Source organism: Gadus chalcogrammus, chromosome 22 (assembly GCF_026213295.1).
Source record: "Gadus chalcogrammus isolate NIFS_2021 chromosome 22, NIFS_Gcha_1.0, whole genome shotgun sequence".
NCBI classification, from domain to species: domain Eukaryota; kingdom Metazoa; phylum Chordata; class Actinopteri; order Gadiformes; family Gadidae; genus Gadus; species Gadus chalcogrammus.
Window position 1 is genome coordinate 4,859,699 of NC_079433.1, and position 15,454 is coordinate 4,875,152.

General features: G+C 47.4%; 1 protein-coding gene across 3 annotated transcripts in view; it reads left to right on the plus strand.

Annotated features, from left to right (window-relative positions):
* atp9b (ATPase phospholipid transporting 9B) overlaps positions 1-15,454 on the plus strand; it is a 51,438-nt gene continuing 35,984 nt past the window's right edge. The window contains exons 1-8 of one of the 3 annotated variants that reach the window (XM_056582540.1): positions 1-85; positions 3,201-3,371; positions 6,354-6,504; positions 8,253-8,366; positions 8,820-8,928; positions 10,837-10,895; positions 11,537-11,588; positions 13,348-13,442. In XM_056582540.1, the coding sequence (XP_056438515.1) occupies positions 6-85; positions 3,201-3,371; positions 6,354-6,504; positions 8,253-8,366; positions 8,820-8,928; positions 10,837-10,895; positions 11,537-11,588; positions 13,348-13,442 (831 nt within the window). In that variant the 5' untranslated portion in view covers positions 1-5. Of the gene's footprint in view, positions 86-296; positions 591-3,200; positions 3,372-6,353; positions 6,505-8,252; positions 8,367-8,819; positions 8,929-10,836; positions 10,896-11,536; positions 11,589-13,347; positions 13,443-15,454 lie in introns of those variants that run through there. The other 2 variants (XM_056582541.1, XM_056582542.1) reach the window with 2 other exon arrangements.

A 15,454-nucleotide genomic window follows, 5' to 3' on the forward strand; every position in this document is an offset into this window, starting at 1 on the left:
CCAAGATGGCTGACAGCATCCCGTTGTACCCAGTGCGGAAGAACTCCAAAAGAATACCGCTTTATCACTCCGCTAAGCTTTCAAGGTATGAATTGACTAAGTTGTTCTGCTTATTTTCTCACTTAACGCCGGGGATGTTCATTGTGAAATATGTTCATTCGGTTGCCAGCTCGCCAGTGTTGGCTTGAATAGGTCTTAGGAACGGGGCGACTGCTTAGCTCTCGCTAGCATTGTGGTAGTGTCACTGACATCTCTCTGGTCTTATGGGGGGCGGGGGGCGTTGTGTGTTTCGCTCTCTCTAGTCTGATATGCATCTCACAGACACGCATGCCTGACTAGCAATGGTGTTCTCCAGCTGAATATTCTGCTGATCTGCGGTGTAGTTTCTCGTCTGCGCGGTCACATTGTCATGTGACGAGATTAGCCAGCTCTTTCACTTCGTGGTGAAACGCCTTGTGAAATAGTAAACAGTCCCCACCAACTAGTCCTCTGCACAAGTTTCACATCGGATCTTATGGCTGCGGTCCGTTGAGGACCGCATGTACTAGTCGGCAAGGCCACAGACCGTCTGGAGTAGAGTAGGTGATCATGTAAGATAATAACGCTAGTAGTCGACTGTTTTGTAGTTCAACGCCTATTTAAATCGGGCCTGGATTACTGTGGTATCACCTGAGTTTGTGCTTTATTTTGTTATGTGTTCTAAACTAATAACATGCTTCTGTTGGTGTTCTCTGCTCACATGACTCACATGAATGATAATCATATCTCGGGAGAGGATGTCAACAAGGCAGCTCATGAACTAGGGTTTCACTGCATGTTGTCGTGGCAGCCTGAAGTGTTCCTCTTGAGGTCAGCTGACACATCTAGTATAACAATAGGAATAGGCCGTTTTGAAGAACCTCCACTTGTCATAATTACTACACTGGTGGAATAGCTATCTGTGATGTTGTTATACTGTCTCTTTGTGTGGTTGTTATGGTGGTAGTAGAGTAGGAAGTGACCAGTTTACAGCAGTTGGTGTTTATGTCGCTGAATTCGGAAAGATTTAGATTTCATCATATCAAAATAGTCAATGACAAGTTGACAAACTCAGTTTTGTCAATCAATGTGTTGTGGACTAGTCTGCTGTTATTTTGACATTCTGACATGCTTCAAAGTTTCAAAAGTAGCTTGAAAGAAAGTAATTTATATAAAATGTGTGTGTTTATGTGGATGTATTGGTTGTTGTTAAGTCTTATGTCTCAGTCACACTATGGATATTTGTCTGTCTCATTAACAAACTTAGTAGAAATGCTGGTTTTTAAGCAGACTATTGCTGTGGAATGAGTACTCCATGGCAGTGGGTAGATCTGCCATCAGTGAAGATCAGAGCCAACCGTTGCTTTTAAGCTTATAATCCAGCTGAAGCTAGTTTTGTGTGCTTGTTCGCATGTCCATGTTTTATTTTGTGTTCTGCCATGACATATGCTGCTCGCTTAGGCTGCTTATGTTTGCCTTACACAAAGGATTCCTGCTCCATGTTTGAATGGCAAACCCGGGCCTCCAACTAACACTTATTAAACCTCTATGATATTCCTGTGGTTACTATTTCTATTTATCTAGCAGATGCTTTTACTTATTCTGGCTGACAGTGAATTGCAAATTCATTAAGGCGGAGGGCCGGGGATGCAGAGATCAGAAACCTTCCTTCGAGGATCTCCCTGGGTGGACCGCAGACGTCAGGGTTTGAACCCAGAGCCTTTCAGCTGGGTGTGAACCGCCCTCACCATTAGACCAGGCCGCCGCCATGACAACGTTGGCTATCATTTAGAAGTGACGTCCAACGGCGCCGTTGTGGCCCTCTTCAAACACGCGTGACAGTTTAACACGCCCGCAACAGGATTGCTATTTTCATCACGCACAAGTGGATTCTAATCCGTTTGGTGTGGACGTCAATTTCTTTTCCGTTGTTTGGCGTTGCCGTTTAAAAAAACAACAACGCGTCAGCATAAATCGTGTGTGGACGAAGGTTTTATACATTTTTCTCGGCAGTTGGTGCCCACGTCGCGCTGTCTATTCAATACAATAAGGCCACATGCAAACAAGAGTCCTTTGTGCTAGTTTCCCCAGCGATATGATCAGTGGCAGAAGAATTTTGGTAATTAGTTTTTTAGCCAGCGGAATCATTGTGGCGCTCGGGGACTTTTAAGATGAGGCCGACTTGACGGCAGTGGTGGTGGAGGAGGAGGAGGAGGAGGAGGAGGAGGAGGAGGCTGTTGTCCACCTATGAGCTATGTCCGAATCGGATTGGAAATGGGTCTGGGATCAGATTTAGCCGTGGTGATGGTCCTCCCTTTGAGCCTAGTTGCCATCTTGGTTCTGAGCATGAGCTGGGTGGTGGGTGTCTGATGAATTGGAGATCCACTTAGGTCGCCTAAGTGGATAAGTTACAGGGCCTGAGTTGTGTTCACACTGCACTGCCGGCTGGTGAATACTGATCTGATGTGAACCTAGCAGAGGGGTCGTAGTTTAGCCAAGCTGTGTGTCACATGTCGGCCTCTCCGGCCATGTATTACGTCCGATAGACGTTATAGCAGGGGGATGTTCATTCGAAGAAATTTGAAACTGATAATAAAAAGATGTCTGGGATTGCACAATTGCAACCCTTTCTTGTATGCAGGAGAAGTAAAAGCGGTCACTTCTACATACCACAATGCTGAATCACAACACTGTGCAGTACTTGAATACAGAAGAGGGATGGCTACTTCCCCATACTGCAATGTTAGAGTGCATATTCACGGCCCCCTTGAGGGTGTGTGTAGGCCAGTCTGGCTGCTGACGCCACTGCTGCCCATGGCTTGGCAAAGTTGTTTTGCTGTTCTGAGGCCATTATGCTTAATGTGTTCTCAGACTGAATGGACACACAGGTCTCTGCATCATACAGTGCTCAATGAAATCGCGTTTTCGCTCTTCCTCTTTTCCTTTTGCGCAGATCATCCGTCATGGTATTGTTCAGTCTCGCTGTAACGATTGGATGGGTGGTTAGTTCTATTTGCGTGTTGCGCTCAGGTTTTGGTTCATTTTGACAGGCTTTTTAACACCTTTTATGGAGTGAAGACGGAGAGACGAGGAGTCTTAAGAAAGCGAGTGGACTCCTCACGAACCGAGCCGTCCGGTTAGTCGGCTCCATTCCAAAACCCTATTCCATCTCCCCTTCCCAGATACTCCGAAGATGACTCGTCCAACCTGGACGAGATGCCGCTCATGATGTCGGAGGAAGGCTTCGAGAACGAGGAGAGCGACTACCAGGCCCTGCCCCGCACCCGGCTGAACCGTAGGCCGCGGGGCCCGGGCTGGTTCCTCATGGGGGGTTGGAGGATGCTGTGTGGAAGGTGAGTGCGGTCCACGCGGCGAGGCCCGCGGTCAGGGTGAGAGAGAGAGAGAGCGGCCCCGACACACACACAGACCCTAGAGGCAGTCGTCGTCTGCGTCGTGACCTTTGGAAATAGTTGTCGGGTCGTTAATTTGTTTTTAATTATGTATGGGTTCAGCCTGTAAACAAGGAAGGCCGGCGCTTGATTAAAACTGGGAATGCGGTGTGCTTGTAATATGTTTACGGGGGGATTTGCTCGGGAGATGGGGGTCTCAACAGGAAGCGTTGTCATTTCCTTTTTTTGGAAAATTGTTTAAATATGTACACTTAAGAATAATGCATATCTTCACTATAAATTAACGTTCTTTTATTGGGACTTTGATGAAACTGCTGCTATGTCATCAAAGATTTACTGTGTAACTCCTCGTCAGTAAATAACATTCCCAGGTCTTGTCGGTGTATCAAAGTTTATTTCATTTATTTCCCAACCAAATTAGACTCTGTCAAGCTGTTTCTAGGACAGGTCTAAGGAACAATAAACCACTGTTGTTGTTTTTTATCGTTCACATCATTGCTAATTTCATTGCTTTAGTATTATTCATCACGATAACACTGTTAGCAAAATGCTATCCAATTATGTAGCCTCGGGGCTTATCCCATAATAAGCGTGGTGTACATTCTCCGGTACCCATGCCAACGACCCCCGGCTTGGATTTCAAACGTTCCGGTGGCTGTGCGTGAAATGCAAAGAGAGGGCAAGGCTGTGTTGCTCCAGTGGAGTGGCTGGATGTGCACCGGTGGTCCAGACAGATCGCCCGTTTATCCACCTAATGATTCATTTGACAGGTTTTCGTCCTCTAAATGACATCTGTGTTTTGGCAACGCACACGGGGAATATTTGTTGACGCCGGCCGCAATGAAGTGTAATGGCGTCTGTCAACAGAGCGTTGTTTGAGTGGCAGTTGGTGGTGCGAGGAAAAAGGGTAACTTTCCGTGGATTCGGTTGAATTTTAATATTGGGTTTCGAGGGCTGTTTTTGTTATCGCCTATGAATCTCCCCCCCGCGCCAGATATTGATTTTCGCCCTGCCTCCACTAATGAACAAATCGGATTTTACACAGTTGAGCAGGTTGTTGCTTTCCAGTAATTTTGTGTGTGCTTAGCCCGGGATTATAAAACACAAATAATTCACGGTGAATAAACCCCTGCCTATTCAAATGGCATAGTATTTAAATAACATTCATTTGCACAAATTATCTCTTTTATGAATCTGGGCTGGGGGAGCGATGAAGCCAGCAACATCCAAGCCAACACAAATACTTTGTTTTTTTTTGGTTTTATGTTTTGGTAACTTGACAAAAGCGTGTGTCTGTGTGTCCGTGTGTCCATGTGTCTGTGTGCCGGCGTGTGTGTCCCCCCACATCAAACTGTTAAACACACACTCAATGCCGTTTCACAAATATGCGAAAGATAAAGTCATATTGTCATATTGAGCCTCTCTAGCTCCAGCAGGTAACGGAAAAGTCTGCCCGGCGGTGTTTACTAAAGTATTTCTGTTGACACGAATCCAGCCCCTCCATTGGCTGACGTGTATTGTTTTGCATGCTGGATAAGGAGTTGATGTTTGTCTGACACACACGATGACCAGTATCCCACTGGATCCTAACGCTGTCTCTCTCTATACTGAAGAGAAGATTGGCCTTTTAGAAGACATTTCTACCAGGAACGTGTGGCCTTTCTCACGACTGCTCATCGGCTTAAAGTTCAACGCTTTCAGAGTTGAACTCGTTTTTCATTTTTGTGTTTGGTCTTCGTTGGTCTTTTGTACACACTCGGCTAAGCTCCGAAGTGGATGTACCTGAAAGCACCAGGTCTATGCTATGTGGACGGGCAAGACGGTTAATTCTGTAAATGACTTGGTTGACCAATGGCTTGGTTTTACAAAGAACGAGACATTCAGCAGCAGGTAAAACGGTCTGCGCACACAGGAATACAGCCATCCTCGATGGTTCCCTTGGCACGGCGATGCTTCGAGAACACCGGTTTGACATAATGGACAGAAATCGTTTGACGTGAGAATAATAATATGGGGACAGGGCTTCATTTTTTGTTGAATCTCGGGCAAAAATCGGGCAACCTGAACTCTTAAACTTCAAGGAAACACAAGCATGTTTTCCTCATGAGTGGTCATTGTGGTCCGTCTCCAATCCATGAAGATTGCAAGTATAGTTTACAGTTATTCTTTTGTTAACCTCAAGAGATTGGATGTCATTATTATTAAGTGTTTGCTTGCGTGGCAGTTTGTGATTACACACCCAAGACTGTAGATATAGATACGCTCAGAATAATAGATACTGATAAACAGTAGAAATGGATGTCCTTCACGTGTATATAGATACGGGCCGCGCTCACAGTGGGTATGTGGCCTTCGTTACTGTGCTGGTTCGCTTCATATCCTTGCTTTGGATACAGAGCTGATAAATAAATCATGGGAACACGTCATTGAGCTTCGCTGAAAATGTATCTGGACGGTGGACAGGCAAACCCGTTTCAGAGCTTCACCCCAGGCCTTTGGTGTGCTCTTCCAATTCTTTATTTGTCACACACTTGTTAAGTGCAGCGAATTAAAACCTGGGAAGTTGATGGCTGTACAAGGAGAAACAAAATACACTTAAATAAATAGCTAAGAATAAAGAAACATAAACCCCTTAGAAATACACTACAACTTTAATTATACAATTACGTACAATGTCCATATATATATTTTTAAATGGGCTTTAATTCCCTTTATGGACGGTCAATGACGCACAGCATAGCACTTGAATTGTAGTTGCTCGTCTTAGCTGTAAGGACACCTTCCGAGTTTTGAAAGGCGCCCTGAAATAAAATGTGTTATGATTATTACAATTAGAGTTTGGAGTCAAACCTAGGTCACTACTACCGAGTGTGTGTGTGCGTACGTAGTGCAACGACCGACGTGTTGTGTTGTGTTGCCTCTCAGCTGCTGTGACTGCCTGGCCCGCACGTGTTGGAGGAAGAAGGAGCTGAAGGCGCGCTCCGTGTGGCTGGGCTGTCCGGAGAAGTGCGAGGAGAAGCACCCGCGCAACGGCATCAAGAACCAGAAGTACAACTTCATCACCTTCGTGCCTGGGGTGAGTACACGGAGGAGGAGGGGGAGGAGGAGGGGGAGGAGGAGGGGAGGAGGTGGGGAGGGAATTAGGAGGAGAAAGGGAAGAGGCAGGGAGAAGGAGGAACGTGGGGGAGAGGAGGAGGAGGAGGAGGAGAAGGGAGAAAGGGAGAAAGGGAGGATGGAAGCAAAGGAGGAGGGGAGGGGGGTGAATGAGGAGGAGGAAGGGAAGAGGCAGGGAGGAAGGAGGTGAAGGAGGTAGGAGGAGAAGGACGAAGGAAGGAGGAGGAGGAGGAGGAGGAGGCTACACCTGGTGCTTCTGTTCTTGCCTACAGCTGCACGGCACTCTGTCCAGTTGGTCCTTTAGAAACTTGCTCGTGCAGCAGTTTAAATGTTTTCACTTGTTCCAATATTGATTGTGTCCTTCTATTCTTTTAGGACTCAACTATCAGTCTCTTTGTATAGTGCCTGCTAAATGACTTCACATTAATGTTATTGCACTTGGCTACTTACTCGTGGGCTTAATGCTTTGAGAAAGGTCTTTGTGAGAGGCTCTGGGTAAATGCTCATTGGAGAACTGTGGGGTTTTGATGGCTTTGCTAGTCTTCCTGTACCGGCACCAACCAGTCATTACACATATGATCACGTTTGTAGTATAACATGGTCATTCTGTACAGTGACCAGGCAAGGGGGTCAACTACCGACAATCAAAGAAAATCACAAAACAGTTGCATGCGCTGTATAACAATTAAAATGAATCATGGCAGTTTATCCCTCCTTTACCAGGCGGCGGATGTTTGACACGGTACCAACAGCTTCCCGCATATCCACCGGGTTCATGCTAATGGATCTCGTCCATACCTCTGGGCCATTACTAAGAAGATGAGCCTTCTCTCTGGGGGAGCCCTCGCAGAGCCGCACGAGTTCCTCATTAGGAAGCAACGGGGACTTCATGATTCAGGAGCGCACAACAGTTTGGCCCGAGCCATAAAATGTCAAGCGTCTGGCCCTTTAGGAGTAGATATCGGCGTCGATAGCGAACCAAACACCTCTTGTTCCTTCGCTCCCCCCCCCCCCCCCCCCCCCCGCAACCTCCACCTCTCTCTGCTCCACCTTGAATTATTAAATACGCTCAGATTGAGCGTAGCCGCGTGCATCTTTCTCTAAAGGTCGGCGGGTTCATTAACTACAGAGTACCGTCCAATCGATCGCCGTGTCCCCCGGTAATCTGTGACTGCACGGCGGACCCTCATTATTGCTATCATTATTCAAAATCGCCCCCCGGAGATTAATAGCGTGCCCCCGCCCCGCTTAAAGGTTCTGCCCTAGAGGCGAGGTAGTGGCAGGCAGAGAGGGACGACAAAGGAGGGACCCTCACTCTGACACCTCGTCGAAGGCCCCCTTTGTGGGGTCTAAGATGGAGTAGGGGCCCCCCGACTGACCGCCTGATAAAGACAAACCGATCGCGCGTCGGTAGAGACGCAGGGCTCGACCCCCCCCCCCCCCCCCCCCCCCGCTGGTTCACCTTCTGCCCGTGTGTCGCTGAACGGATCGTGGGTTTGGGTCGGCAGTCTGTTTAAGGCACGCGTGTCATTTTGGTTCCGCTCGGTGGAAAATGGTGGATTATCTACCGGTGTTTGACGGGGTGCTTTTGAAAGCTGAGAATAAACAAGGCAAACCCCGGAATGGCTTCAGGGTGGAGCAGGGTCACTCCAGGTTAAACGTGACTCCCGCTCCTGTGTAACCGGTCCGTGTTTTCCATCTCTCATCCAGGTCCTCTACCAGCAGTTCAAGTTCTTCCTCAACCTGTACTTCCTTGTGGTGGCGCTGTCCCAGTTTGTCCCGTCGATGTCCATCGGCTACCTGTACACGTACTGGGCTCCCCTGGTACGCATGTGCATGTTTCTGAGGTTCTGTTGTTAAGGAGGCCGGCAGACTGGATAAAACCGCTATATTTGATAATACAAATATATATTTTTCTATGTTTTATCTTTTTTATGTCTGGTTTTATACTTTATAGTAATAACACTTTCATTCAATTTTATTTATAATATGTTCTGTTTGCTATCATAAAAAAATATTTTCGAAGAATTGACACATTACTGCATTTAAATTTGATCTTATTAAAAGTTATTAATTTTTCTATTAATTTTATCGCTTATACCTCGAGAAAAAGAGGTGACACAATATGTCAACACACACGACGTTACTCCCAAACCCTGTGAGACAGTCACCAACAACAACACCTCGGTCCGACCATGTGCCACCAGTATCAGGTGCATCCAGAAACAAAGTGAAAGTGAAAGGGTGAAAGAAAGTGGTGTCACCCTGGCCCTGCAGGTGTTCGTGCTGTCGGTCACCATGGTGCGCGAGGCCGTGGACGAGGTGCGGCGCTTCCAGCGGGACAAGGAGATGAACGGCCAGCTCTACGAAAAGCTGACCGTCAGAGGTGAGGGCGCGGCCCGCAGCCACAGCTGGCCCGGCAGGGGGAACCTCTGGGGGGGGGGGGGGGGGGGGTGGTCTCGGTGGTGGCTGGCCCCCGGGGGCCTCTGCCAGCGCTGTCGGTTCTACCCACCTCTGCAGAACTGGAACTTAGTTTTTCGGTGGTGAAGCAGTTCTTGTTTGTGATTGGCCGACCTGGTCTATGCTGCCTCGTTATCCGGTTTATTTTTATGTCTCGTTTGGAAACGACACGGAGCGGATCGTGTATATAGGTTCGTTCATGGGTTGCCTTTGTACGGAGCGTCATCGTCGGGATATTTGCGAATTCGCGTACGTGTCCGGAATCACGGAACCATGAATGGAGAGCGCCTCTTAATGGTCGTTCTCCACAGAGGTAGCACTGACCTCTAATGCACTGCTGGTGAGACTGTTAGAGGATAGACCGCCAGAGCGGGAGAAGGGCCTTCCCTCCCTCCCTCCTCTCCCTCCCTCCCCCCTCATTCCTCTCCTCCCTCAATCCTCCCTCCTTACCATCCCTCCCTCCCTCCTCCCTCATTCCTTCCTTACCTCAATCCTCTCTTCGCTCAATCCTCCCTCTTTGCCTTCCCTCCCTCCCTCCCTCCCTCCCTCCCTCCCTCATTCCTCCCTCCCTACCTTCCCTCCCTCCCCCTTCCCTCCATCCCCCCCCCCCCCATCTCATGCAATTAAATGATGGCCCTCCACCAGATCAACGCTTGTAACAAAAGGCACTTCTCTCTCTGTAATTGCATTGATTTTTTTTATTTATTTTTTTACCACCCCCCCCTTCTTCTTCTTCTTCTTCTTCTTCTTCTTCTTCTTCTTCTTCTTCTTCTTCTTCTTCTTCTTCTTCTTCTTCTTCTTCTTCTTCTTCGCCTGTTCGTCTCCAGTTTCTCAAGACCGTCTGATCTGAGCTCTGCCCCCTCGGTGGGACGTGTACCAGAGTCCCCGGTGGGGTATCTGTGACTAGCACAGGCTCGCCACCTCCATACCCCCTCTCCTTTAACTCTGTGTGTGTGTGTGCGCATTTGTGTGTGTGGAGGGTGCGTGTGTATGCTTGGTTGTGTGTTTCAGTGTATGTACATACATACGTGTGTGTGTGTGTTTCATTGTGTACGTGGTTGTGTGTGTGTGCGTGTGTGTATGCGTATGCGTGGTTGTGTGTGTGTGGCGGGGGGGGGGGGGGGGGGGTGGTTGCGCACATTTGTGTGTGTGGAGGGTGCGTGTGTGTAAGTGTATGCGTGGTTGTGTGTTTCAGTGTATGTACATACGTGTGTGTGTGTGTGTGTGTTTGTGTTTCAGTGTGTACGTGGTTTGCTGTGTGCGAGCGTGTTTCAGTGTGTGTGTGTGTGTGTGTGTGTGTGTGTGTGTGTGTGTGTGTGTGTGTGTGTGTGTGTGTGTGTGTGTGTGTGTGTGTGTGTGTGTGTGTGTGTGTGTGTGTGTGTGTGGAGCAGAGGGGACATGGAGGGTTATTGAGTGGATATAATTGAGGCTGAACCTCTTGGCTGTTGTGTTTGTCTATCTGTCAGACCTGAGAGCAAAACAAGAGGGTGTGGGGTTAGGGGCCGCAGAGGTAATCAATCTCGCAGAAATGGAAGGAAAAAAAGAAAAAAAAAAAGGCAGTTGCAATTTTTTTCTGCCTTCTTTTTTTTAAAGTCGCCCGCATTGTCCTGACCGCCGGGATCAATACGTTGTGTTTTATTCCACTAGTAAAGAGCAACATACACAACACATCTCACGGAGATCGTTGTCTGTCTTTTATGCGACCGGGAGAGTTGTTTGTCGATGGTCGATTGTAATGCGTACATTTTCTCTTTTTCCATTATGCCCTCTCCTCCTCCTCCTCCTCCTCCTCCTCCTCCTCCTCCTCCTCCTCCTCCTCCTCCTCCTCTTCCAGGTAAAGTTCAGGTGAAGAGCTCGGACATCCAGGTGGGGGACATGATCATCGTTGAGAAGGTGAGCGTCGCATGACGTTTAATTGGTGGATGATACCCTAGAGATTTGTATGATGATAACTCATGTCTGTTGTCCCCGCTGTCAGACATCGTAGATATCACCCAGCCCGGTATAGAGAGCCTGCGATCTATGATCCATTTTCTGGTTATACAGTCCTACTCGAAACATAAAAATATAGTGCAGTAAAAATATACTATAAATACTTCAACAGGGAACTATTTCCGCTTACTCCTGGAATAGCCTGCATTTGTTAATGTATAAATTGATTAATTAATTATTGGTGGTTATTCAGTTGATACTCTTGCATACCGATAGTGTCATCACTAAATCACCCCCAGTGCAGGCATCCTCATAATCAGAGCAGAATCTAGTCTGAGCTGTCTAGGCTAGTCATCTTTCAGGGCCACCTCAGTGAAATGAGAGTATCGGTTGGCATGGAGTGAGTGGAATTGTTGAATTTCCATGACAACCTGTCGGAAAACAGGGTTGAGACTGTGTCCTCTGCTTCTGCTCCCTGGCCAAAGTGTCGGCCTCGTTTAATTATGGAGGCTGGCCTTCGATATAACTGTCTGTCACCTTCTGTCTGCCGTGCTCATCGGTTGATTTCAATGATTTCTCTATTTTTTTCGTTTCCGATCTAGAATCAGAGAATTCCCGCCGATATGATCTTCCTGAGAACATCGGAGAAAAACGGTGGGTGCAGAAATGAACTGACGTTACTCATTTTCAAGGGTTTGCAGAGGTTCAGTTTAGTTACTATAAAGTTGAATCAATAGAAATACAAATACCGGTAGGAATGATAACTTTTCTTTCACCGTATGATAATTATTAATCTGTCTATGCCTGTCTTTCCGTGAACATGTTGGTGTTAATGCTGTCATTCCTTCCAACAATATAAATAACAGCATGCACAATATTCATATTCAGCATCTACTATGCAACACAAATTCTGTACTTTTCAATATGATAATTGTACAAAACCTAATTTACAAAACAACCAAAAGCCAAACAACCGATTCCATCCACCTTCCTCCAATCAAATGGCCGCACCTTATGATGACATTGTGTGATGCGTACAGCCTCCCCCCCCCCCCCCCCCCCCCCCACTCTATCCTGACTGATGATGACCAGGGGTTAGGGGGAGGGGGGGGGATCGATGAGGCTGCCCAGGTTGGGGCTCTCAGCTTGGGGACACCGGGAGGGATGGTTCCCTGCACATCCATCTCCCATGTGCCAATAGGTCTCACCGTGAACTGTGGATGTCTTAATGCCACACGCTCACATACACACACGTTCACACGTACACACGTGCACACACAAACACATACACACACGCTCACACACACACGTACACACGCACACACACACATACATACACACATACATGCAAAGATGATACTCAAATATACACACACAGACGTCACACACACGGGTGCAAGGGCATGCAGACCCACGTACACTCAAATACACATAGACTCACTCACTCACTCACTCACTCACTCACTCACTCACTCACTCACTCACTCACTCACTCACTCACTCACTCACTCACTCACTCACTCACTCACTCACTCACTCACTCACTCACTCACTCACTCACTCACTTTCTCTATCTCTCAAGGGGCATGCAAATACACCCACGCAAATACACACAGATTCAGTATCTCACTCACCCTCTCTCTCTCTCTCTCGCTCCCTCTTTCTCATATGCTCACACACACGCATACGCACACGCACACACACACACACGCACAAACACACACACAGCCCACCCGTACAGTAGTGTCCCTCACACAGCACTGGCTCGTGTCAGCCAGCTGTGTGACGGCAGGATGCAGGGATTAATGTCAACGTACCAATGCGATAATGTTTTCCCCCGCACTTAACCCCCGCGGGAGCGTTCTACAGCTACCCTTTCCCACCCTCCCTTTCAAAATGGCCGCTCCTACCCGTCAGCCTCCATATAGAATATTAACCCTGCGGTCGATGCAGGTCACCACGGCTCCCCTGTCCACTGGGGTCGCCCGCACGCCTCGTGGGTGCCCCCGGCCCCCCCTATTCCCTTACAGCAGCGCTTCAGCTGGTGCCAGATCACTACTTGTGTCTATTTGATTTTATACACTTGATATGTGTCGTTTTTTTATTTTTGCGTTTGTGTGTGTGGGTGCGTGTATTGTGATGATTCAAGCATAACTTGTAGCTTAAAAAGGACTGGGAAAATATTTGCGAAAAAAGGCCTTTTCTAATATTTGTTACGTTTACATTTAGTTTCATAATTATTTTTTTGGGCATATGATACCTGGTTTTATTAGTAGTTATGTGTTAGATGGAGTGACGAGGGATTGTTATGAATAGGGGATTATTTTGAATGTGTTGCTATTATGCTCATCATGTACAGCGCTAGTCCTCCATAGGCCTTGACAGTAATCATGTCTCCATGGCGACTCCCCAGGGTCCTGCTTCATCAGGACCGACCAGCTGGACGGAGAGACGGACTGGAAGCTGAAGATAGCGGTCGTCTGCACGCAGAGGCTGGCCGCAGTGGGGGTATGTACAACACACACACACACACACACACACACACACACACACACACACACACACACACACACACACACACACACACACACACACACACACACACACACACACACACACACACACACACACACACACAACAACACGCACATAACGACACACACCTAACACACACACAAACATAACAACACACACACACAACACACAAACACACAAACATAACACACACACATAACAACACACACACATAACAACACACACACACACACACACACACACACACAAGGAGGACGGTGAACCCAAAGCCTTTCCTTAAACGTGGTTATATGTCTTACAAGATCATCAAGATCAACATTGACCATTTTGTCACTGTTAATAAAATAAGACATATGTTGAAAGGTTCCACCCTAAACAACCTTTTGGTATAGTCTTTGACGTCGTGGCGAAGGGACACCGGCGGCGAGGTGTGTGTGGGTTTTATGGAGCTCCATCCTTTCAGCGGTGGATGTTGATATCAGAGTCCCGGAGAAGGTTAATCCTCTTGGACCCGGTGGTTCACTTACACTTATTAAGGACAAGTCATCTTCGTGGCCGTCATGGAAACTCCCCGGTGACGACGACAGTCGCTGGAATCCTGACAGGGCGGTTTGCGTCGCAGCCCGGACCAGATACTGAACACTTGAGATTTCAGTTTGATTTCGTGTCGCTCCGTCTTCCGTACTTAATGCGATCAGACGATTAAACTTTCATCGAGTCATCGAGCCGTAGCGCCCGCGTGTAAGGTTTCTGAAGGAATGCTCGTCTTCCGTTCGGTGTCAAAGGAAAGCCCTTTTGGGTGTCATGTTGGTGGTTACGTTATGCCGTGTAAATAAATACAAGAAATAGCAGGCCTCTGCGCGTCCACGCACTGAGCTAAATCTAATCCAGCAGTTTGACCCAGCCGTCGACGTCGAGGCTTCAGCTGTCAGGCCTCCGACGTGAAGGACCGTATTGGGTCACGACTGGGGTCACTGTAATCTCTGTGAGGAACAGGATCTCTCCTTCTCACCCAGGTAACACTTATCGACACTAGGCACAACTTTCGGTTATCTTGCCTGAATAACTGACAGTTTTGTAGTGAGCTTCCGTGCCATCGAATGTCTAATGGGAGGATGTGATTGGTTCAAAATGAGACCGAAATGAGGTTTGTTTGAAGGCGGTTTTTAACTTAAATTGTAGTTTTGTATGTTCTGTGTGGTACGCTCTCTTCGTTATGGTCGGAGCCTGTACTCTATCATGTCTTATCTTAACTCTATACTCTGATTCGTCGACTCTTATCTAAACTCTATACTCGAATCTCGCGTCTCTTATCTGGCGTTGAAGCGGTATACATTCCTCATCGGTAATCTATACTCTGTCTTATCCGCGCCCCCTTATCTCATCCTCCTGAGGCGCTTCAAATGTGCGCTGAGCGTCTTCGATGTCTGTAAATCTACACAACATTGTGACATATCTAAAAGGTATCAGCAGAAGAGTCCTTTGAAGATGCTCTGCTGTTTCAACGGACAGTATGAATCACTCAGAACGACCCGCTATCTGTTTCATATGAAAACGTTGTTTATTCGCTGGTTTTTGGCAAAGTGTTTGGTCGTCAAATGAGCGGTCGAACACGGTCAAACGGTTCGACGAAGGCAAGGCAAGGGTCATCTATATGGTTAAGCACACGCATAGTTATGGTTGTGGATGAAAAAGCTAAAGCAGCAAAGATGGTCTTGATAAGAAATGTGAAATATGGTGCAAAGAAATGTTTGTGGTATTTAGTGGGCAGAGGACAAACACTAGCTATAGCGTAGGTCCTGTTAAATCAATGCTTTTACAGAAGAGATAAAAAAAACATTTACGTCCAGATTTAATTTCGAATTCTGCATTGTGTGACTGATCCGTAACCAACACCTAATCTCCTGTCCCGTCTCCTCCATCACCTCCTCCTCCTCCTCCTCCTCCTCCACCTCCTCCTCCTCCTCCTCCTCCTCCTCCTCCTC